Source organism: Glossina fuscipes, unplaced genomic scaffold (genome assembly GCF_014805625.2).
Source record: "Glossina fuscipes isolate IAEA_lab_2018 unplaced genomic scaffold, Yale_Gfus_2 109, whole genome shotgun sequence".
NCBI classification, from domain to species: domain Eukaryota; kingdom Metazoa; phylum Arthropoda; class Insecta; order Diptera; family Glossinidae; genus Glossina; species Glossina fuscipes.
In genome coordinates this window covers 1,405,827-1,431,975 of record NW_023998452.1, presented here as the reverse complement: position 1 = coordinate 1,431,975, position 26,149 = coordinate 1,405,827, and the positions used below count along the sequence as shown (strand labels likewise).

The 26,149-nt window shown below is 32.9% G+C and overlaps 1 protein-coding gene across 4 annotated transcripts in view; it reads left to right on the top strand.

Moving 5' to 3' along the window:
• The window catches only part of LOC119638719, a 131,625-nt gene extending 115,300 nt beyond the window's left edge, over positions 1 to 16,325 (top strand). For 3 of the 4 annotated variants that reach the window (XM_038035669.1, XM_038035667.1, XM_038035668.1), the window contains 6 exons: positions 12,669 to 12,859; positions 13,897 to 14,091; positions 14,166 to 14,420; positions 14,498 to 14,772; positions 15,429 to 15,637; positions 15,706 to 16,325. In XM_038035669.1, the coding sequence (XP_037891597.1) occupies positions 12,669 to 12,859; positions 13,897 to 14,091; positions 14,166 to 14,420; positions 14,498 to 14,772; positions 15,429 to 15,637; positions 15,706 to 15,854 (1,274 nt within the window). In that variant the 3' untranslated portion in view covers positions 15,855 to 16,325. The remainder of the gene's footprint in view (positions 1 to 12,668; positions 12,860 to 13,896; positions 14,092 to 14,165; positions 14,421 to 14,497; positions 14,773 to 15,428; positions 15,638 to 15,705) is intronic. The other variant, XM_038035666.1, reaches the window with a different exon arrangement.
• The last annotated feature ends 9,824 nt before the right edge of the window (positions 16,326 to 26,149 follow it).

Below are 26,149 nucleotides of genomic sequence, written 5' to 3'. Positions count from 1 at the left end.
TTTACTCATCAACTACACCGAATAAGTTTACGAAAATTTCAAGGTATACTCCATGGGCGATATTGTAAATAATTAAAAGAAGTCGGCTTCGCCTCATTATTTTATAGTGTCAAAAACTTTATAACGCACAGAAGCAAGCTTCAAAAACCCCATAAAGTAGATAAACTTGTTAGTTTGAAGTGCGTAATGTACCTAAGCATGTCCATCTGCCCGACTGAGCAATTGCGTAGTATCTGTGCTGCACATTCTCCCGTTCGCAAAAGTGAAGAATTGCAAAGAATTTGAAAATGATCCAAACTTTTCAAAGAATACGTCTGTAACGCCCACAGGTCTATGTAAAGAAAACTGAGAAAGAATACTTCTGTTCACCGTGTTTTTCGCTTATTACTCATAAAGTATGACACATACACCATATAAATTTCACTTTTCCGAAAATAGAAAAATCAGCCAGAATTAGTGAGCATCAAAAATTTAGTTATTCTCCTTTTTTTTCAAGATGACCGTGATAGGTATAAAAGATTCGGTTCACGACCGACTATAATTTTCTTACTTGTTTCACTTATCTTTACTCCTGTTAGTGCGCTATTTATTCGGGTACATTTAATTTCATAGTCAAAGTGAGCGCATAATTTTCACCTAAACGAAGCAAGTAAATGTATTGATATGATCAACAATTTCCGTTTAAAAATGGAAAAAGGGATGAACAAAGTTTTCATGTATGATAGATAATCCATTGCAACACAATCAGAAATTTTAAAATCTTTGAAAGTGAAAAGAATTGAAGGAACTTTTTAAACAACCCCCGTATACTCCGGGGCATTTCAGTTCAAAAGGTGTTCGGTTAGATAATATTCTTGTCGTAACTTTTGCTGACAATATGTACTTTCTCCCTTTACGTAATTACTTCCTTATCTTGTTGTTATCTCATTATGAACTTTTTAAATTAAAATTCTCTATGCATTCGACTTTCCTTACAAAATAGTGCACGAATAAAATGTAACGCATTTATTATGCGTTTATATTTACATATACAGTGCTTTTATATTTACATATACATGTAAACAAACAGTATCCCAACAAAGTCTAAAGACACAAGACGTAAAATGAAGAGTTCTCTCATGGGTTGAGGGTAAAATATATACATATATATATGTCTTAAAAAACAAAAACTCATATTAAATAATAATTCAAGATTCTTTTTGACTTAACATAAAGTTGTATATAAAAGTACACTTCAATTTAAGGAAATAGGCCAAAAAAGTGTGCATACACGGTGCTTAGTTTTCATACCTCTTCGCTGCGTACCTTGAAATAATAATTTATCAATTGAAGTGAGTTTCTTTACTTCTTTTCCTTGAAATGTCACAAAATATGCCCAGAAATTACTCAGGAGATTGGAAGAGTGATTGCAAAGTGAAGAATGGAAGAAAAATTGTATGGGGGAATAGCAAAAATACTAGTGCTACTAGTGTTGAAAGCATTACAAAAAAATGCAATAACATAAATTTTACAGAAAATTGACACCTATCCAGGCGGACCATTAAACATTACCACAATTGCAGGAAATGAACGCGAAAGTAGTGGCATTGATATTGAAAAAGGCCCAGAATAAAGAAATCCCGAAAATGATCAAAATTTTCGGAACCCCATTCCAATAGAAAACCATTTGTAAGCGAAACTAATATGATGAAACGGCTCGAGCTTACAAAACTCCACAAAAATGAAAAAGAAAAATATTCGAAAAAAAGCAATATTTAGTGACGGACGAGTCTACAAAATTTATTATATATGTGGATAATAGCGTAGTTATTAACTGTGTAGCCCAGTGAAGGGTCTTTCATGGCCTGCAGGTGGGGCAGGAAATCTGGTCTGTATCCTCACGTTTACCCCAATCTTTTGAAAGCCGATAACGGACCCAACTGTACATCTCTCATTGCAAAGGAATCGCTGCTTTATAACATCCCTAAAGAATTAAGTTCTCTTCCCCAATCACCGGATTTGAATGCAATTGAAAACAAATGTTTCGAGCAAATAGAATTCCTAAAATGGAAGATCTTAAGGAAGCTTTACTTGGGGAATCGAACAAAACCGATGTAGATGTAGAAAAAAAGCGGGTTTGTTTAAATGCCGAGGCGTATATAAGTAATGCTAAATGCTAAAGGTGGTCCAGCAAAATATTAGGTTTTTAATTTCATCCACGAATAGTATATTCAACCACCTGTGAAATAAACTTCATGCACCCTTTTTTGTTATTTAACATTAATATAAGTTTTTATCTTTTAAGAGATGTATTTTATGAACCTCTCACCCCACAAGTGCAATTGTTATTAAGAGTGACCTTAACTTTTCGTATTTTGAGTAGACATTTTCGGACTACTGCACACATGTACACTTCTAAATATCTGCGAAAATGTAAAAAATGAAAGTTTTTTATATTAAAAATTGAACAACAACAAAAACAACAACAACAGTGAATTGAAACCATGATCAGCATTACATATGCCAATGGTATGTGACCGTCGCTTGCAAGTTCACAGAAATAATTGCGGTTATTAAAGTTGAGGTTTTCTTTTCCTTTTTCGTAATTTGTTTTTATTTCTCGTTATTGATTGTGCACAAAGGGGAGATGTCTTACTAAGAGAGTGCACAAATGTATACACAAACCAAAATTCAAAATGCTATTCGCTTCAAAAAAATGTGAATAGCACTAATTCTCTGAAATTTTTTATCATTGAAATGAAAAAACGACGATAAGACAGAGATCTAGAACAAGATTTCTAATTTTATTGATTAATTGAAAAAATCCCACTGGGGCAATAAGGTTAATGTGAAATCAACTTAAAAAATTGTGTTTTATAAAAAATGTACAATGGTAATTAAAATTTGCCAGGACTTTCTATATGCTTTCTAACTGAGAGTGATTGCTTATCGATTGCTTTAAATCGATTTAACTAAAACTAAAAAGCTCGACGAAAGTTATTTACACAGTGTGTTTAGTTATAACTGCTAATCACCCAGTGATTTACCCAACAAACATTAAAAAGAAATTCTTTTTTTACCGATTTAGTTAACCACGACTGCTGAAGGGCATTAACATTCAATGCCCGTTTCATGCAGATATGTAATAAGTGAGAGCGAGATTTAATGATTGACTTGTTGTATGCGATAAATATTAAACGCAAATGCATAACTTTACAGAAATATATGAATTTTAACTTTACTCCAAGTAACAGTAACATCGCATAGAAAATGTGTAAGCACGCGCCAGATGTTAAACGAGAAGAAAAAAACATTTTGTTAACACAACAGTATTTAGACCATCCCATTTTATATTGTACGATACTTACGTGAATTCTTTCTAAGTACACTTTTTCACTACAACATTTGCCGTGTTAACGAGAAGGCAAAGTAGAGAAAGTAGATCTTTTTTGCATTCTAAGAGTACTTTTTGAAGATCATCACTCTAAATGAGTTCAGCAAAGTCTGTTCGTATGAATGTTCTTCATTTAATACAAATAATGGTTCGCTTTCGAAAAGACTTCGTACTAATTTCCATATGCGATAAACGGATGAGCACGGTTTGCAATTGAAAGACACATTCAACTTACACTTCATTAACTGTACATGTATTTAATCGAATTAAAATTTTCTACCCATTTGATCCTAACCAACCGTCGGTCCGCCTGTCATCGCCCTTTGGAACGCATCGGTCACAACAACAAGCAAAAATTATTGAAATTTGGCGAACGTTGCATTGTCTTAGTTTACGGCCAAAGACTAAATTCGGGAACGAACTTGATCGGCTCACCTAAGAGTTGAAGTAAATATTTATCTAAATGATGTAAAATACTCGGGCGAGAAGAAGAAGGCGTGATCTCTGACTAAAGTACGCACACAATTGCGAAAATTTTCTTATTTACGCGAGCCTATAAGAAATGTTGAACTAAAACTTGGCAACAATATTTTCCATCGTTATGCAAAAGAGTAGCGTAAGAAAGTGGACGAGTGGACCATTCAGGTGACTCATCGACATTTAATGATTTTTGAAAGAAGTTGTAAATAAAACTCTTTCATCTGCCGTCGATCTTATTTTAGGCTGGACGAGAGGTTAGTGCAGCTCAGTCCTTCGAATCCATGTATGTCTGTCTGCCCGCCACTGTGACATGTGGAAGGAAGCTGATTGGTTTTTTTCGAATTTGGAGACCTTGCAATTTGTTCTGAAGCCCATAGATTTAATAATCGAAAAATTCGATATTATCTAATCGAAAATTTACGAAATATCGCTAATTATCGATCGGAAAATTCGTTCTTTATTCAGTCGTTATTGCGTATATGTCGCTACAGTTGTACAATTATTATTTTCAAATTTTCTTTATCTCTATCATTATCGCAAACGATATTCTTAGAGAGTCAATTAGTGACAGAAAAAGTGCTCGATTGCTTTCGCAACAGCCGTTATTCTTTCTAAATTACTTACCTAAAATTTGCACTTTAATGATAAAGCAAGTAATCAACTTTGTTAAAGTTCTTCACTTCGCTACTCACTATCGATTCTTGAGTACTGTGCTTATAAAACTATATCTAAACCGGTAAGAAAGTTATAGTCGGCGGGGGCCGTATCTCGCGTACCCATTACTTTGCTTATCCCATTCTGCTCTCAAAATTCTTTTATTTGATCCCCATACCGCTGGTATTATGAAGAAAAAATTAAACCGCCAGGTCGCCGTGTCTACCATATTCAGTGTAGAATTAACCCAGCTTTAGACATAATACCTCAAAAAAGTGAAAAAATCAAATTTTAGCATTTGTAGCTTTGTATGGGTGTGGCCGATTTTTTCCAGTAGAGCCTTTTTTAAAAAATAGAGTGTTTGATAAAGCAAAATGCGGACAATTTCATCCGCCTATCTTTAATAATTTTCGAGACCAAAAATTTTTGCTAAAAAAAGAGAGTTTCGTTCAGTTTACGCTCCATTGCGGGTTACTGCTCTGACCATTTTGGCCCATTTTTAATGCGAACCAGCGTGGAAAAACTTCCAATGTCTCTATCAAACTTGAAGTCGATAAGGAGAATGCCAACAACAAACGAACAGACAAGGCTTAATCAATTCAGAATTTTACGCTGACCAAGAATGTGTGTACTTTATAGGGTCTCTGAGTGTTGCGTGCAATAAATGCAAAATGACTATAGCCCTTTGGTTCAGTGGTGGGTTTAAAAACAATTTTATTTTATAACATTCAAGTAAGATGCTTTTTTTCATACTAATTTTGCTATTTGTGCAATCAATCAGTGGCAAGGATGTTAGCAAAGAGATCTTATTTATAAAGCTTTACTAAGAACGATAAGAGATATGTAGAAGGAGGATATGGAGACCAATTTGCTTAATATAAAGCAACATTTTTATGTTTTATGTTTTACGATACTGCACTATAGGCAACGCACGGTATATGTTTGCATTTATTCGAAGATTTTACCAAAGTTCAAACACACGAATGCCATGATTTTACTGCCATATAGTAATCTGATGTTTATATGACTTCCTGTCCATGTGCTGTGCAGGTGTATAAAAATATGTACACGTAACAAGAGACAGGCAGCCAGCGATACGGAACAAATGTCTACATAAAATTTTAGTTAGTTACTTCAGCCATTTGTCTTAAATATTAAGCGGGTCTGTGTTTGTCTTCTCTTTAAAGTTGAAATACGAAGGAATAACGCATTGAAACGAATCGTAAACACCCACCGCCAGCAAAAATGTATAACAATTAAACATAGCGGCCCTAGATCATGCATTACGCGTAATTACGTGCGATTTGAAATTTCTGTTTGAAATAATTTTTTTTTGCTTTGCCGATTAATGGGTTTTCGCATATGATGAAATCGTTTATCACTATTTACGCTTCACCTATATACTGGTCATTGAATGAGAGCAGGGGCTTGAGTTATCGTATCTGAAATATGGTATCTCAGACACATGCAAGTTTATCGGGTGAGGCACTCTGATGCATATCTTACTTCTTGTAACAAATGGAGTACAATGCCATATGTATACCCTCCGTTGATAGGTGTAAAGAGAAAAAAAGGAAAAATGGATGCTCATACGTGTGTACGCACACTCACACACATATATATATAGATATATTTGTCACGCATTTTTACAGGCGTAAAATCTGCTCTTTCATGGATTTCATATTTTTGCTTTCTTTTTTCTTCCTATATGCTCAGCAAGTGTTGTTTGGCTGTAAGCACGCGTGTTTTACGAGTATGTTAAACACATCTAAGTACGCACACGCCTATATACATATATATATTTGTATTTGTATTTGCTTTTCTATGTCAGTATGTTGAATTTTTTAATTAAGAAACCGAATGTTTGCAAACATGAGGTGCTTTTGAAATGCGTATTAAACAAATTTTGTTGTTGAAATTCTGCGGATGTCTTGCTTAAGGTTTTTTTTATTTATTATAATAGCCATTGTCAAGCCCATACTGCAAGTATACTTATTGTGTCATTCCACATATTACGTTAAGAAAGCATGCAAAGAAAATTCTCTCAAGTATGAATAAAGAAAAAATATTCGTCTCACCTAAGTCCTAAATGTTGGAAATTCGGAAAAACTCACAAAAAAAAAAAAGTAGCGCCAGGTTATGCTTCCCAATGTCGAGTAAACTCGATAGCTTTGGAATATGGATCCACTGCAACGACTAGAGAGCTTATAACTGTCGATAAAATATTCATTTTGCTTACTATCTTTCGATCGTAAAGTTGCTGTCGAGTAACAGGTAGGTTCCACCTGAGTAGCCGAAGGGGTAAGAACCGCGTCTACAAAGTCAGTGTTCGCGGATTCAAATTTCAAATGTGGTAGAGTTTTCTTTGGGCATAGCGTGAACACTAAGTCAACAACGGCATAATACAGATTGATTGGGCACACACTCACTGAGCAGGGTCCACCGCCATCCCATTTCTTTCTCTTTTCTTTCTTCTCTCTGACAATCACCGCGTTACAAAAACAGAAGACATAACCCCTGAGCGATTGGCTATAGTAAGAAAAAAAAAAAAAAAAAACAAATATTCGGATTACGAGTTTACTCGTTGACGAGAAACATGAACTGGCCTCTGGATCGATTTTATAAAGATCATGTTTGGAAATAGTGGAAGCGATTGTATACGCTTGCCATATGTTGGCAAAGGAAATGAAAAGCATTGAAATATCTTTTGCAATAAAAACCTGCAGTTGTAAGATGTAAGTTAAAAAGAAGCTCTTCGCCAGGTGTACACTACTTTTTCATTTTTTGCTTTTGTTTCTCTTCGCGCACCTTCTTATTTCTTTACATATTCCTTCTTTCTTTATTCTTTTGCGCCAGTACCCCTTAATGGCATTCTTAGAATCTATGGCAAGCTTTAAAATTAACATTTTAAACAAATATTTGTGTAAACTACGATCCATTCGTTCACTCATAGTTGATTGGAGATTCGCAGAAAGTTGAACGATTGCCTTCATATATTTTCATTTAAAATGGTACATGCTTAAGATTCGCACAAAACCAAATATTTTCATTTTCATTTATTTACTCTTCACAAGTTCCGTTAATGCTTACTGACAATTTGTAAGTTTCACGAAATTTACTTAAATACAAGTTTTCTTCACTCAATGTCGGATTAGCAAGAACGCGTTAAAAAGTAAGGAAAAAAACAAAAAAACAATCTCCATAACAATAACTAAACTTTTTCGAATAAATGAAATACGAAGGAAGCATCTTTAAGCTAACAGACAACACGTAAACATATATTAAACGAAAAATGTTTTCAATTTTAAACAGTAACTACTTTTTAAAACATGTTACGGGTGTTTTTATGCGTAAAAAAAAGAAGAAGAAAAATATTTTAAAACAGTAATAAAGTGAGAAAACTGCAAATTAAACTTTCTCAACATGCCATGCTTTGTCACTTGATTCACACCCAGGGCTAATTTATCAAACAATTGCATTCGCTAAGATTAAAAGACGAGATATTCAGTACTAAAATTTACATGGACTCATATCTTCGATGCCTCTCTCCAATAACTCCGTCCTTGAGACCTCCTAACTGGAAAGAGGAAATAATTTGTTAATAATCAACACAACAACAACTATCGATTAGAAGAACTATAGTACAGTTTAAATGCTTTTTCTAAAACTTACATACGTAAATTTTCTACAAATGATTTAATTGAGGATATGATTATAATTAAGATGAAAACATTTGCAAGAATCTGTCTCGGTCGCATTATTGCAACACACGAATGGATCTTTAAGAAATCTACTCCACCAATTTTCGATTGTGGACAGACATCTTCCGATTAAACGTACAATTTGCAAACGCCGCAACCTTTTCAATATTCGAGCACTCGTTTTTGAAGCATCTGACTATGGATTGAATCTGAAAATACCCGGAGAACGCATTATCAATACAATGCACAAATTCATCAAGGTCACTAAACTGAACATCCAGTCTTCCCTTTCAAAAAAATAAGAGTCGATAGCCTTGGTTGCTAGTGATCACCAATTTTTACTCCTAGAATTTAGTTTTTTGGCCTAAATAAATTGCAACAATAGTAATTATTATAATTTGATGGAAATTTTGAACAGCTTAAATGCTGCCCATAAGCATCAGGTAAATAAATACCCAATGGTTCTAAAGCTTCTCTGTCAAATTTTTTTGTATTGAAGATAGCTTTCCTTTAACCGACCCGTAGTAAGTTGAAATATCAGCAGCCTTTGTTCAAACTTTTATATTATCAGAAAACATTTGTTTTCAGCTACCCATCGAAAGTCGAGATATTTGTAGCAATGCTTTTTTCAAATTCAAATTTAAAGAATCAAGGAAGAAAGTTATATTCGGCGTGAGCCGAATCTCGCTTACCCATCACTATGCTTTTCCCATTCTGCTCTCCAAATTCTTGTAGTTGATACCCATATCGCTGGTATTATTAAGAAAAAATTAAACGACCAGTTCGCCCCACTGCGGGCTTCTGTTCCCATCAATCTGTCCCGATTTTCGATACCAACCTGCGTGTTGTTTCTACCAATTTTAAAGTCGAAATCTACTTTGTTGCGACCAGTAGGGTGCTAACAACAAACACCAGACAGACACACCGGGGGACAGACATGGCTTAATCAATTCAGAAATTCATGCTGGTCAAGATTGTATATACTTTATAGTATTCACCCGTTTGGGTGTTACATATACTATGAAAAAAAAAACAAGTGGAGTATACCCCTATCGTTCAGTCGTGGGCATAAAGATGAGTATAGAAAGTTTCTTCACCTCTACCAAACGGAAATATTTAGGCATATCTTTACTTAACATATTAAAAAGTGTGCAAAATTCTTCCCCGTAACACTTTCTATTGGCTTTCAAAATATGGACACATTTGTCAACGCCATCCAGCACGGTCTAGAAATTCACAGAGTGCGTGAGAATTCTAATCTACTGTAGCTTTCGGAGCAGCAAGTCTATGCCTTCCTTGATAGAAATGCGATTTGTTCGTTTTCTTGACGCAAAGGTCAGACTTAGTGGAAGAGCAAACGCTTTGTGCAAGAAACGTTGCCGTTCTAAAAGAGCAATGATTTTTACTTTTCATTTTTATTGTTTTTCATTGCTTTTTAAGACCGAACGCGACAAATGATGTAAAATCTAGCATTATACGTTTAAAGCTACCAGCTACCAGTTGCCAGTTGCTTTTAACTCTCTCTCTTTTACGAACGGTTCTCAGCGTATCATAAAAAAGTACGATACTATTTATTCGCTTTTTTTATTTTGCCAACATTTGATTGTAACTGACGTTGTTGTAAGTAAAAACTGACTGATTTGCAAAGCTTTCTTAGTCCGGCCATCTATATTATATGAAAAAATATCAAGCCGTAAGTTTCACACACGACATTCTTTCGAAAGTGCAATAAGAAGCTTTAGTAGATTTCTTTGTGACACCATTTAACCGTATTTTTCCTAAGCACAAATAATTTAAAATTGAAAATTTTTATGCTTTTGTAGGTATACAACAAACTCTACTTATAACAACACCTTCCATAATGTGTTCTTAAGAATTAAGAACGTCCAGAGAAGACTTATTATATACAATACAAAAAACTTACGCAAAAGTATAAATTAGTGTCAGCTACATTTTGTGAATTATTAATGAAACTGCTTTCAAGTTTTTCTTCGAATTATTGGCAGACATTTAAGGCGGGAATTAGGGATAGTTTCAAAACTAACCTGTACGAATGAAATAAAAGCAAAGTGAAAGGTTCAATATTGTAATTCGAGATAAACGACTTTAATTCCCTGGTTGTAACAAATGCATAAACGTTTTTGTATTTCCTTTTTATGTGATTGACCGCCAAGTTGGTATTCCTTATGCGTGACTTAGTACACGTGACACTGTAATGGTCAGCAAGAATTCTTGGTAGGGAAAAAGGAAAGAGGTAAGCGGGATTTGTGTACGTTCGAGAAAATAAAGTGTATCGATTGGAACTATTATTACATTGGCCTTTTAGTCAGACATATCTGCTATGAGCTACAAATTGATCTTTTTTTCGGTATTTTTAAAGTGTTTTGCTCAGTAAAGTGTCATGCGCAGTTTTTCACTGAGATTTTTTGCTATCCAATCACCAATATTTGCCATGAATCGTAATATTAATCTGTAGTTATGAACTGCAGGTTTACGCACTGATCCTGACATTTTGGTCGCCACTTGTGTGATCCTAAGTAAGCCAGCAATGGTATCAACGCGTAAGTTTAGATTGGCAGATGGACAAACAGAGTGAAATCAATTAATCACAGAACATAAAAAATGTTCAATTTTGCACAAACCGACAAATCTAGTGAAACCCTATCCCATTGTTCTCTAATGTGAAAATCATCTAACTGTTAGAAGTGCTTTTATATATTTAAACGGCGAGGTAATTTTTTGGATCAACGAATACATGCAAACGCTTTCCTACCGATACTAATACTACTATAAAGGCAACCGCCACGATTAACATAACTAAAATTGAGGTCATGAAAAACTTAAAACGCCTCTTAAATTACAAAACTCGTTTAGAAAATAATGATGTAAGAACATATAATGCGTTCACCGATAATGGCGGAAATGATAAAAGAATGCCACCACTATATGAAAAAAAAAGTAAGGAACACAAACGTACAACACCGTCGATTCACAAACCGCTAAAAAAATTAAATGAAATGAAATTGAAACGGAAAACAGATAAAATTTCATTGAACGCCACACATCAGCCCGAAACACAAAGTAAAAGTGTAGCAATATCGATATCGACAGCGCCAGCAGCAACGTGTAACGGGGGCAGTGGCAATAATGTAACAGATTATAATTCGCTAAATCGTATGCGCAACAGTACTAGTAGTTGTTGCACATCACAATCAATGCAACTGAAATCTAATTGCAACACGAACAGCAAGTGGCGGCGTTGGTTGCATTATTGCCGCGGATATATGAATAAACGAAAATCGAAACATTTTTATAGCAATTTGTTAAAACGCTGTTGTCAATGGCATCGCTCTTGCTGTTTCAATTTTCGATCAGGCTCTTTGAGTAAAACGGACGAATATGATGACGACATTGAAGCTAAAGTTGCTGCCTATTTAAATGAAATGAAAGTAAAGAATGCAGCAACAAAACCACCGATTGACACCACAATCATTGATTCAACAAGTAGGCGCACGATAGAAGCATACGATATGATAACGTTTCCCACACGAAATGAAAATATTGATAATTTGATTGCTTATAGCACCACCATAACTCCCATCGCTCCTATTGCTATCACTACCACTAGTACTACTACTCCTACTACTACTACTACTACTACTACTACTACTACTATTATTACTACCATTAACAGCAAAAGTAGCGCTAGCAGTATTCTCAATACTTCTAATAGCACTAACACTTGTGACAGCAAAGATATAGAAGGAAGTCATAGTGAACGGTTGCCTAAAACGCAAACGAATAAACGAACCTGGACGTGGGACGACAGTTTACGTTCGAATTCTGATCGCTTTTTGGAAACTTTGGAAGAAGATTCAAGTTTTATTAATGACTTTGTTATAATTAACTCAACCAATACGCAAAATGTAATCGCTAAGCGGTGCCATAATTCCCAAGGCAACTTAATGCCCTGTAGGTCATCATTACCGTTTACGTTTGTAACAACCAACGGAGACGACAATGATTTCGTTTTAATAAAAGAAGGTATAGATCCTCCTTCCCATAGCACATCTTACAAATCGCATATGATTACATCTATCATGAAGCATGTTGAACCGATGATACAGCAAAATTTATATTAACTTTCTACACAACACGTATTTAATCAATTTATTTAGCTTTCGCAGACGTGAACAAAAAACAAAAAACGGCAACAAAAATTAAGAGAAAACCATAAATGTTTAATAGTAGTGAGCATGCGCATCCGTATCTAAAAAAAAAAAAAAAAAAAAAAAAACTATATATATATATATCTCTGCATAAATATGATTGTCTGTATATAATGCCTATAATCTATAGTCTTGTTCTTCTTCTTTTCTTTTTATTTTTATATTGCAGACCCATCTATACGTGACTTAATATAATAAAATATTCTTTTAATTTCGTTTTTCTTTTTGCAGAAGAAGCTAAAGCGGCTGCCGAAGAATTAAACCGTTCACCTGTTATGGATCATAGTGGTATTGATCCCAGCGCTAGTCCCTTGCAATCTCGTGGCTCAGCTTCCAGTGATGCTTGGCATGGCCAATCCGACGAAGACATAGACCGTTTAGTGGCGATGCATCAAAATCGTAGTAGTTTAAGTTCATTAGGGGTAAGTTATTCGCATGTGTATATATTAAGCCCTGTCATCATCGTGACGATCATCAGTTCGCCTTGTCATTAAGTTTCATTAAAACAATGCGCAGTTGTTGTTGTTGTGCGAGTACATAAACGTAAACAATCATTATTTATTGCATGTGCATGCATGACAACAGAGATATAAAACGTTGCATGGCATTGAAATGTGGCCCATTGTTGCGCGAACCGCATACATGCTTACGCAAAATGATTGAATAAATTCGAAAACGTTCAAGTTGACCTTCCAGCACTTACGAGCGTTTTTAACATGTTCATTATAATTGAAAATTCACTTTTCCAGAGGTATATTAACTGGCGATCTTAAGTAGAACTAAAACTATTTGCTTTTCATCAAAATAGATTTTTTTCTAATTTTCATTTAGATTATTGCGATCGACATTTTTATCCGAAGCGAATGATTTTCTTATATTACTCTAACAATTATTGTTTTTATCAGATGTTTTCTTTTACTTATTCGTCGAGTTAATAGTTAGTTAGTAATAAATGGAGAAAGCTATCCTACAATTACAAGTACAACTGAATATCGGAGGAAAGATTTTTGAGTCGAATTTTCATTGAAACCGGCCCTCAACATTTCATACCTTGCCATGCTATCTTGGCTCTACCTTTCTTTCTCTTTCCCTACTACTATTTTCTAAGCAGTGACAAGAATGAAAAGCAGGTGCAGAGATGAAGAGGTAGAGAAATAGAAACGAGAGAGAAGTACAGAAGGTTTTAGTATTGAAATTGAAAAGCAAAAAATATATGCCTATCGCGCCTCCAATTAGGAGCGACAAACAGGGAAACCTCAAGTTAAAAAAAAAAAAATATATTTAGGGGCAGGGCTTCAAGAATGTCTTTCCTAAATTTAAATTATTCTACTTTTGTTTGAATAGACCAGGATCATAGTAATAAATAATAGCTCGATAAAGAATAATTAATGTGTTGGCCAACGTTAATATAATGCGAACCTTTCATATGTGATTATATTTTCACTTATATTTTTTCTAGTTACGTTCCGATTCTATGGCAAGCGTCTATTCGGGAGCTGGTGAAGGTCGTTATGGTACGGTAGTGGTTAAAGGACAAGTAGAATTTGGTATGCAATATAACTACAAATTAGCAGCCTTGGAGATACATGTTGTGAGATGTAAGGATTTGGCAGCTGTGGATTCGAAGCGCAACCGTAGCGATCCTTATGTTAAGGTACAACCTATAAAAGTTGTGCAATGCACATAAAAAATCTATAAAACCGAATCTCTTCATTCTCTCTATCTAAGGTATATTTATTACCCGATAAATCTAAGGCTGGCAAACGGAAAACTAAAGTCAAGAAGCACACGTTGAATCCAATATTCGATGAAGTGTTACGTTTTCATATGCCTATAGCTAGTTTAGAGGCGCGTACACTTTGGTTAACCGTATGGCATTCCGATATGTTCGGTCGAAATGATTTCTTGGGCGAAGTTAGCGTTAATCTGCAAGGCAGAGTTTTCGACAATCCGCAATCGCAGTGGTATCTACTACAAGAAAGGGTTAGTTCAAATATATGGCTAAGGCTAGCAAACAAAAAACAAACACGATTTCTATAAAATTTATTTGCATTTTCCAGAGTGAGCCTTTTGATGAGGTGGCTACTTACAGGGGTGACATCGTGGTAGGGTTAAAATATGTAACACCTGAAAGTACGAAATCTACATTTATGCGTAGCGGCTCCATAGTCAGCGGTATGGGCAGTGGTTTAAGGAAATTCGGCAGCATTAAGTCAGTGTCCACTTCTAAAGCTGAACGTACTGCAAAGGGAGGACAATTGCACGTCTTGGTTAAAGAAGCGAAACATCTTACCCCTATTAAACCAAATGGCTGTTGTGATGCTTTTTGTAAAAGGTATTCTAAAATTATGCTTAGCATTAGCCAAATCTATCCTTCCATTTTCAATACTTAGAAGAACAATAGATTCCGGATTAAGACCTAATTTCCTCCAATGCAAAGCAAATGCATTTAATTAATACGTCTTGGGGCTAGCAAGCTTTTCTTTCTTTACGCCAACTGTTACTTGAAGTCGACTGAAACGACTGACTAAAATCATTACAAAGAAGTTTCATTAGGATAACAAGCGCTCAGTTTCATCTTTCTTTCGTTTACTTCACCTACTAAACGATAAATTCGAATGATCTATGCAGTCAGATGACTCTTTGACTTCTTTGCATTCTAACCGCTTTCAGGGCAAGATCTTTATCAAATAGGTAGAACTTTTTCGGAGCCACGACAATGACCGTATAATAGCATCAATTAGAACTTTTATTATAAAACTGAATGACGAGCAATCCTTGTAAAAGGGCCCTCTTTCCCTGAAAAAGTTGGACAAAAATTTCCGAATTCCTGTTAAAGAGTCCTGTGTCACTTTAAAATACGGCGGCTACATCTTATCCCCAAAATTTGAAAAAAACATTAGGGTGCATAAGGGTGTAGGTTATTTGAGGAACAGTGGATAACAGTGAATAAAATAAAAATTTTATAATTTGCGATTCTCGATTTTACAGTTATTTATTACCCGATCGTACTCGAAGTTCAAAACAAAAAACTCCCGTAGTGAAAAGGTCCAATAACCCCAGTTGGACTTATACTTTTATTTATGAAGATGTGTCGTTAGAAGATTTATCGGAAAGAGCTTTGGAGTTAACCGTATGGGATCACGATCGCTTGGCTAGCAATGAATTTTTAGGCGGTGTACGATTTTCCTTGGGTACCGGTAAGAAAAAACAAGTTATTGCTCTTTTCTTTTAAGGTTTCATTCAATTATTTTGACTTGTCTTATAGGTAAAAGCTACGGTCGCCAAGTTGATTGGATGGATGCTTCGGGCAAAGAATTATCCTTATGGCAAAATATGCTTGATCGTCCCAATTTCTGGGTCGAAGGCAGTTTAGTATTAAGATCGACACTTGACGGTATACGAATTACACCATAATTATTATATTAAAATTATTTTGAAATTTGCATTAAAATTAATTAATTTATTTGTTTGCAGTATAGATTACACACATACAACTGTAATGTGTAATGACTTGCAAAGTATATTAGATTTACATTAAAAACAACAACAGCAACAACAACAATAATAATAATAATAATAATAATGATAACAACAACATCTACACTACAACAACAACACAAAAGACAAGGTATCAGTGATCCCAAAAATCATACACAGATAAAACACACAAAACTCTGTATAAAATTTTTACTTCGAATCCTTGTCAACCCAACGTAGTAAGTAATATAAAGTAAAATATAAAGTATTTACATAAATACCTAATATTCTTATGAAATTGTTTAATATACTAAAAAAAAGAAATATGACATAATTTAAGAGTAAGGAGATTAAATTATGAAAAAAACTCTTCTAATATGCATTCACACAATACATAAAATAAATTTCAAAAAAAAAAAAAATAATAATAAACAAAATGATAAAAACAACTGGTACTCCTCAAAAAAAAAAAAAAAACAAAAAAAAATACATTAAAATAAAAAAAAAAAAAATGTACCCTTAAAATGTAAAAAATTACATTGAAAAGAAAAAAGACGTTAAATTCCAGTTATGACAGACGAAAAGTCCATCGCAATCTTAAGTCCATTAACGAATACTCGAAATATTGAATATCATCAAAAAAGTTTATCTTAAGGACGTTTTTCTATCCAATCACTTTTCATCATTAATTTTTTGGAAAAGCTTTACCGAGAAAAAGGTATTTTGTGTAGCATAACAGTAAAATAAATAAACACATATAAAGTAACGAAATCATGCGATGTAAAACTTCGTTGCGATATTTAAGTCGTATTCTGAATTGCTTAGATTATATAAAACAAAAAAAAAAGGGAGTAATTTTAAGCATTTAATAATATGTTATATAAATAATGCGTAGATAATCATACAAGTAAAGATGTCTCTTCTCAGAGTAAATATTGAAAAACCGATATGCATTGTTTATGTGCATCTCTTCGATTTTAATTTATTTAAGCTTCACATCAATTTTGCACATTTTATCCCATCTTGCTGCCCTCAATTAATTTTGTTAATGTATTATATATAAAAATCTATAATTTTTACTTACTTTTAAATAAAATTTTTTAACAACTTTAAATTAATTATTTTTGATTTCTTACTTCTCCATTTCTCATATTCTTATTTCTTTTAAATCATTTTAGTTTTGCCTTAGGATACTCATTTTTGCCCCGGACTATATGGGCTAGAAAGAGATTACGGAACAAGCCATTCCCAATCTAAATCCAACATTATCGAGTTTTCAAAGTCGAGTAGAAACAGAGAGGAAGCAACCCTATTCGAAATGCTAAGAAAAATATACACTAGCCCCGAAAATGAACACTATAATATAAAAGTTAGGTTCAATAGGCGGCAAAGAGTGATAGTATTTACAAAGATCTTTCTCGCCTTATCCACGTACAAGCCTTAAGAATAAACAAAGAAGCCTCAGCAATGTATATATATATATATATATATATATTCAAAGTCACCCTGAGATTCTGGTTTAGTTTGATGTACGCTAGCGGCAAACTACTTCTAGAACTAATCCCTTAAAGTGGGTCACCTAAAATCTCTCTTAAAAATACCAATTATGCTAATTAACATGTCGTCTAGGCGCGACCTTAAATTTAAGTTTGAATAACTACTAAAGTCTAGGGTGCAAAAGATTCCAATCGACTTTCGAGTACACTCTAATTAGAAAAAAAAATGTTTCAAGCACTAGTGTCTGAAATTCGTCTTTGGCTTACCTTTCTCTACTAGGCGGCCAGCAAAATTCTGTGTGCGGTTATGGGCAGGGTCAAAGAAGTAGTAGTGTGATGAGGCGCCTGACATTGCTGTTTTGATGCTTTTGCTTCTCCGAAATCCATGGAGGAAAAGTTGATTGGCAATCTAGGATGAATAAATATTTTGAATACAAGAGTGACTATGACATGTCGCGTAATGACGACAACTCAAAGACGTTATAGGTAATGCTATAGGATAATACGGCACGCCCTTCGGGGTGTAGCATGGTAACTGGTGTTAAATGCAAGGCCTCACTTAATTAGAGGAGCGAATACGCCTCGCTTTGATAAGAGGGCAAGGTCTGAATCATTCCCAAACTTTTATAGCTCATGCTTGGTGCAAACTCTCTAAACGGTGCAGGAGTGCTTTCCTAACGTGCAGGCGCAGGCTATCGGTTTCAATTTAACCAATGGGTTTCGTCAGCTTAGACAGCGTACATACGTCAGGCTTCAACGGTTGTCTGAGCTTGGTTGGCCTATAATGTAAAATTGAAAATAGCGAATATATAAGAACTCTCTTGTTATCAAGTTCGATTAATCTGCTATAACGCTTAGGTGATATCTATTAAAAGCTTTTGTAGGTGATTCTGTTCTTAGAAGAAAAGACAAACGACAAAGGTCAGAATTAATTCTTATATTAATAAGCAATAAAAACTAATCTTAAAATGAATCGGTCAAGTTGTTAGATAATTTTGTGAGGATTTTAAATAGCAACTGTTTGCATAGAACTTCTCATCTGTTCCTCTTCTAAAACCCAGTTGAAATAGTTCATTAGCTTAATGCAATGATGAACAAGTCTCTGCTTTAACGAGTATGACAACGCTTTCCATCAAAGTCTGTTCACATTTCTTCCCACTGTACTCGACACTTCCCTTTAATAGATCAGTGTAAATCGAACAAAAATATATGTTTCGCAATTGAGTGTCTTCACATATATAAATATGATAACAAAGTTGATCGACAACATAATAATTTTTCTCTCATTTATCGATAATAATAATAGAAAAATTAAGAAAAAAAAAAGAAATAGTTTGAAAGATTTTGTTAGAAACTTTCACTCACTTAAAGGAGATTGAAATTAATATGCGATTAGAATGTATATTATTTGCAATATTGCCTATGCTGTGAATCTTTGCTGTTGCAACACTATCGTATCGTATAGGTCGGATTAGCAGTTTGATAAAGGATCGAACAAGACCGATTTCTGTTTACTGCAGAAATAAATCCAAGAAGTTTTTACTTAAATTAAGACAGTTTCCTTTGTTGAATTTGTTGATTGACAAAAAAAAGAAAAAAGAAGAAAAATTTTAAATAACAAAACAATTCTTATGTGTGAATGCGTTTAATATAATTAATAATAATAAAAAAAAAATTAAAAATAATAATAATTGAGATAATATTTACCGTCAGTTTTAATCATATTTAAAATTTTTTAAATTAATATAAAATTTTTAAAATTAAAAAACAAGCTATTTGCTGAATCACTCGTTGCCTAAAAACAGCTTGACTTTTGTACTCCGAATGAGAACGAAAGGAATACTTGATGAGATAACTTTAAATCCAAAAATTATGAAAATTCGAGAAACAATTGAATAAAAAATGTGAAAAACTCGAAAGAAACCATGCTCGGCCTAAGCCGAATCTTTTAATATCCATCGCCAGCTTGTATATATGACATTTATTGATTGTAAGAGAGAAAGTAGATCTGTCCATACGTCCGATGCGCTTAACATGTCGTAAATATTTTTTTCTGTAAAATTTGACAGGTAACTGCATACGCACTTCTTCTTATTCGGCTAAGTTGTTCTGCGAATTTAAACTAAAAAAAAAAGCCAATCATCCTGAATTAGTAATAAAGAAAAAAAGAGTTGTAGGGAGACCTAACCAGATATTGTTGACGTTTAATTAGACAATTTCTGGAAACCAAAGATATAGTTTTGAAGCCGCATGAACGTATGAGAGACAAACGAACAGATATGTCTGCGTCGAATCCACCATTCTCGCTGATCAAGGGGAGATACTTTACATGTCTGATGCATGTCCCTTTGCATTGTCCACACTTTGTAAGTCTGATTTATCGCTGGGAGGGATATGTAGCAAGCAATAAATAAAATCAAAACAAATTATATAAAAGAAACATTTTAACTTTTAACAATTTATACGGATAAAATATAACTGTCGTTCGAAAATGGATTGATATTAAAATTCGTTTCTTATTTAAGAAATGGTAACATTTTTTTTTGTTAGAAAGTAATTCGATAATTGACATACCAGCCGATTGGCTTTGATTATGCTACTGTTTACAAATTTTAAATCAAAATATCAGTTCATTTTGAATTTCAATCTACCGTTAAAATCACAAATTTAAGACCCTCTTAAATTATTAAAAATGTTTTGAAATTCGTGTCAGTTGTTTGTTTACGTTTGTTAATAAAGCTAAATAAAGCTAACATAACCATAACTAATAATATAAAATAAAACCTAACACAAAAAATATTAACTAAAAAAGAAAAAAGAAAAAAAAAATCTTTTCCAAAATTTTTATACGCAGCATATCAAATGTGAAATTAAAAAATAAATAAATAAATAAATAAAATCTATTAACCATTTTTATTCTAAAAAAGAAAAAGACAAAAAAAGAAAAACTACAAAAAAATCAATAAAAGTACACAAAGAATAATATGAAGAAAATACGTATATGTTACATACAACAAATATAATATAATAATGATATTAACTATATATAAAAATATATTTTGGATTTATATCTTTTTTTACTCAATCGAATTGTATACGCATTGTACTCTTAACGTTTATATGTATCTGTAATTTTCCGACTTGTGTACATAAAAACTTACTTTTTTACTTTTAAATCAAAACACTACCAAATCGGTAAACTGAATGTACAGATTTGCATACATACACATACACACACATACACATGCACACACACAAAAAAAACAGTATCTAGGATTTCTTTATTAATGGTGCTAAATAAATTAAAAGAAAAATACTTTTTACTGGTAGATACATACATACATACATTTTAGTATATTATACCTACATACACTGTAAAGGATTAATTAATTCACATAACTTATACTATATAACTAACTAAGGCCCACCGAAGCATGTCATTCTCTTCTCTTTCATAAATATCTTTAAACTTTTCTAATCTATTTACTTAATAACATTGTTATTAATTGAAAATCAATATTATTATTATATAACAGAAAAAAAAAAAAACAAGCAGTTGTGGTTAATATTATAGAATTTAGATTTATTAGAAAAAAAAAAAAAAAAAATGAAATTTCAGATTTGTTTGATATGCATTCAAATAGTTTGAATCATTTCATTAAGAGGGATTTGCACGATTAGAAGCATGATGAAGCGACGTTTCTTCTCCCATCTAATAGGTTGGAGGTCGTATTTTATCTATTTATTTTATTTATTTTAATTCATGTGGAACCCAAACACTTTGCTTTAACACAAACCTAAGAGATTTAATGTGATCTACAATAGTTGTATGATGAATGCCTAACAATTCTTTTCTAAATACCGCATATAAATTTTGACACTCAATCGATGCGTTGCTTCCTTTTTGGAATCCATACAAAATGCTGTGTCGTCACTTCACTTTATCTGCTGACATGTTTTTCACTTTAAATATCACAAGTAAATGATGAACGGTGAAAAGAAGACTCCTTTTATATTTTACGCCAGGTAAAAAAACAAAAAACAGTCCGAAGGACTCACTAGCCACATGTTTTTTTTATTTACAAGAAAAATTACCTGCCTTTATAAAATACGGCAGAACTTTCCCTCCAACCTATTATAATCGCTCAAACAAAAATCCCTGTTGCGGTTCATGGTGTATGTATACATTTCCGAAAAATCGTTTAGAAATCGTGTAGAGAGAGACATATATGTAATTATAACATATAAAACATGACATATAAAAAATTACGCGATATGCAATAAAAAGTTATAACTGCTTCAGATATATAGACCCTTAAAAAAAGGGAAACCTCATTTTGTTTTGTATCAATGTACGAGGCATAGAATTACGTAGGATTTGTTTTATCGGTTATCAAAATCGCACATAGAAATTTTATAAATCTAGTTAAGCGTGTACGTCTGTCCATCTACTCGCTTGTCTAGCTGTCTGCAGACTTTTGTCGCAATATTCATTTTCACAAAAGTTTACACGGAAAGCTGAAATCCTTGTCCACTTGTCTGAGGAAATTGCGCGGAAATACACATCGCATGATGATCTCCACCGGATCTAATTCGCAGATAAGCCCGATTTGAAAGCTTAGTACAGCATCTACGGCAAATCTATGCATCCTTCCAACTCCGGGCAGTTTAGTTTATTCACCCACTATGCAGCTTAGATATTTATATTGACATGTGCGCCGTCTGCTCGGTTCATCGATTTATCGATCGTTTTAATATAAAACTGTTCGGTTTTTGCATTGAAATTAATTAACATAATTATTTAATTTGTTTTAATTTATTTTTGTGTTTCCGATCAGTCGGTCTTTTCTTTATTTTTCCTATTTTTAAAGTTAAGATAATTAGTGTAAACAGCAACAATTTTGTTGTTCCGAGATTACCTTTTTTCCTAATATACCTCGAATTAGATTCGTACACTGGATTTTGATTAGCGCAGATTTAATTTATAATTTTAAAGAAACTACTTATAGAAAATAATTCAGAAAGACCAGACGAAATATTATTTGCTGAAACTACCAGTTTTAGAGATTCACAACACTTTCCCCTATTAAGCCCAAAAGAACGTTTGATCGACGTCTCCTTTCAAACGTCACGTTTCAACCTTCGTTACCTTAAGCATGTTTTTCTTAATCTTTTCGCCAAGCGCCGACTGCTTAAGCCGGTTTGTGTTTTATGATGACAGCACGTACAGCATCTCAAATTTTTATTTGCTTTTCATACTTTCTCCATGTTTTAGGGAATCTGTACTCTATAGAATTAGGTGTCTTTCGTTTCGACCTGTTTTACCGAGTCTGTGATGTTGGTAATAGTATATTTATGTACAACTATCTTTAAAAGTAGAAGTGATCCAAACGCTAATATAGCACCACAATAGCCAAATAAAAAGGAAAAAACTATGTGCGAAAGAAGTGAACAAAATTTTAGAATACTTTCATCAATTACAAAAAGTTCACGAATTACATAAATTTTAAACTAAGATAAACTCAGAAATGCATAGCTATTATAAGAAAACTTCTTTAAATGAATCAAACGATGCAATCGATTTTCTAAGTGCGACATTAACATCCGCTAGATGAACAGATGGTTTCCTTTTTCCATTGTCGAAATTCTTTCTAATTACGAACATTAGCAAGCAGTATTAGGAGACTATCGAATTGCAGTGTTAATCTGTTTAGTGTTATTGACATTTTAATGTTGCATAACAAGCGACGAGAGTCGTGCACAAGTCATTGTTAAGCTTATGTTCACAAAACTTGATGTTTCGGTTAAGGTAAAAAATTTGTTCTTTACAATTTAACTGAAGATTAAATAAATCATAAAGACTTGGACTCGAACAAGCCAAATTCAAGACTTATTCAGAAAAGATTTCTCTAAATCGCAACACAATACAAAAGTAAGCAGTTAATAGAAGGCCATCACATGGTGAATAAAATAAAATAAGGGAATCCTTCACATCAAGTGATAAGTCATTCACATTAGTTTACTTCACATCATGTGAAAGCAAGTAATTGAAATTTCAATTAAGTTTCTTAGTTCAAAACTCAGCTTGTTAGGTAAATCTCAGTTGTAATGAACCTAGTAAAAAAAGATTCACATACAGTACAGAAAGCAGCATTAACGTTGTGTGAAAGTTTTTCCAATTACATGTTATTAAGATCACATTGCTAAGGATCTTTCGTAAAATCAAAAGCAGTAAAGGATTTCGAAGGCTAAAAAAATCTAAAGTATAATAATTATCTAAATTCCTTCTCTCTGTTTACCATACTTCAGATTTATTCAATTAATTATCAGGTCGTCTTTGAGTACAAAAATATAAATAAGTTATGAAAAATTGTACGAATTGAATTTCTCTTTCCTTGTCAGTATTTTTCTTTTATTTAAGAAAAAAATATATAATAAACTTTAAAAGAAAGTATTATTTATTAACTTTGAAAATTAAATCTTACAATCTGTGAGGGAAAAATTTTTTTTTAGAAAAAATTTATTGCTGTAAATTACCTTATGCTCACTTTAATGTGAAAATTTAAAACTAAAAAAAAAAATATATATATATAAATATATAAAAATTAAGAACGATGAAAAAACATTTATACCGCCGCTAATTACTTTACTAAAAAGACAAAAATTTACACAATTACCTACAAATCTGTAAAACAAATGTTTCAAACTAATTATTATAAAAGGAAATATAACTCAATTATTCTACAATTCTTACGTCAAAATGTTGTATGCAAATCTATTATTAAAAAAAAAAAATAAATAAAAAATATATAAAAAAAATCTGAAAAAAGACCTACCGAAGAAATGATCTAATATGCAATATTCTAAAAAACAAGCAAAATGCATATTTGCAATAATATAATATAATTACATAAATAAAAAACAAAACAATTAGTCTTAAGTTCTATGGAATAATAGGTCACACATACACATGCATGTGTGATGATACTATACCTACCTACATATGTATATGAATTAAATTACCATACAAGTTATAAAAGAAAATTTAATAAAAAAAATTTCCTAATGAGATGAACCTATTACTGAGGCACATTCCAAACCTATATTTAACAGTCAGCCAATGTTTACTGGACTTTGAAATTAATTGAATGGTAAGTAAAAAGTAGTAAAGAAAGATATTCTGAATAGTTTATTAAACTTGTTTATTAAGCCTTGCACGATGGATATGAAATTAAACAAATTAAGCAAAAACATTTTGTGACGCTGTAAAGCTTGTCTGGTGTCCACTTCCCGCATTCGATATGGAGCGTTACAAAACCTACATCAGGTAACAATACGATCATATGCTTGTTGCAGTAATGACTTTCATTCGAAGAAGCACTTTTTTTTCGTTTGACTCTCTATTTAATCTAGAGTTGAGTCAGAACGACGTTTTCATGGTGAACCTTTCCACTTGTGTGTGAATTTTTAAATGACTTTCATTGATAATCGAATGTAGCGATAGGACTACATCGACGGCCTCATAAATTACTAGATATGTAGAAGAATTGTTTATATGTAGGTAAATATTGTTTAACCTGTTGACGTAAATGACGTCTGTAGCAGTCTTATATTCTTAGTACTATAGAGCAAAACAAAACAAAAGATGTGCGCTTTTGTACGCACTCACTGAGTTTAAAGTGAGCTTTAACTTGTTAAGCTGAAAAATTCCGTAGGGTCCTGATCGTTCGCGGTTTTGCTTTGATTCAATGATACAGAAAATTGGTAACTTCCAGAAATCAAGCCTTACCACGAAATGATCCCTATATCTCCCGTATATTATCAAAATCGTGTGTACCGTGCGATCTTTTCTAAATCGATAAAACGTATCACAATAAGATTGCATAACATGTTGGTATCACGTAAGAGCGAATTTCAGCAATTTCCGCTAAAATTTTTAAAATTTCCCGCTCGCCATCCTTACATTCCAACAGCTGTAATTTCAGAGGTTGAAAGTGTGTACATGAATGAAATCGTTAAAGAAAAGAAAATTCCTATTTGGATTCTGTTTGCCCTAGATATTAATTGGCTAGTCTAAGCAGAACAATCGTAAAAATTAGCCCGAATATCGACGCGAAAGATTCCTTTACAATTTGCCTCCTTGTCCCTGTCTTTGGTCAACATTTGTTTCTCTGCAGTCACTGTTTCCTCAAGCACAAAGACAAAATACAAATGTTGAGACTCATCACCAACTGGCACTACCATCTTTAATATTTAAAGGAAAACATAGTTTTATTTAATAATTTTATGCCCAAACCCGCAAAAAACAAGTTGCATTTTACAACCATTGGCTTGGCTTCCTCTAATTCTGTCAGAATTTTGCCAATCAAGTAATTTTCATCACTACACGTTACTATATTCGCGACATCAGCAAAATTGTAAACAATTGCTTCTTCTTCTTATGTGCAAGCATAATAAATTATGCTTTCCTATTAACATACGTAAAATCACAACCATGTGTTTAATCAGAAAGCAATTTTATAATATTGATAGCTAAAAAGTGTTGAAATCACTATCTTATATGTAAATTGTGAAAATTTGAAAAAATAAAATTAGAAAATTAATACAATTAATTACAATTTCGCAAAACTTCCGAAAGAAGATACTTTTGTCAAAATAGAATGACCTTTGCGGCTTTCTGTACGAGCTGTTATGTCTATTGTCGCTCGCTTTTCTCAGAGCTGCTTTAAAAATGCA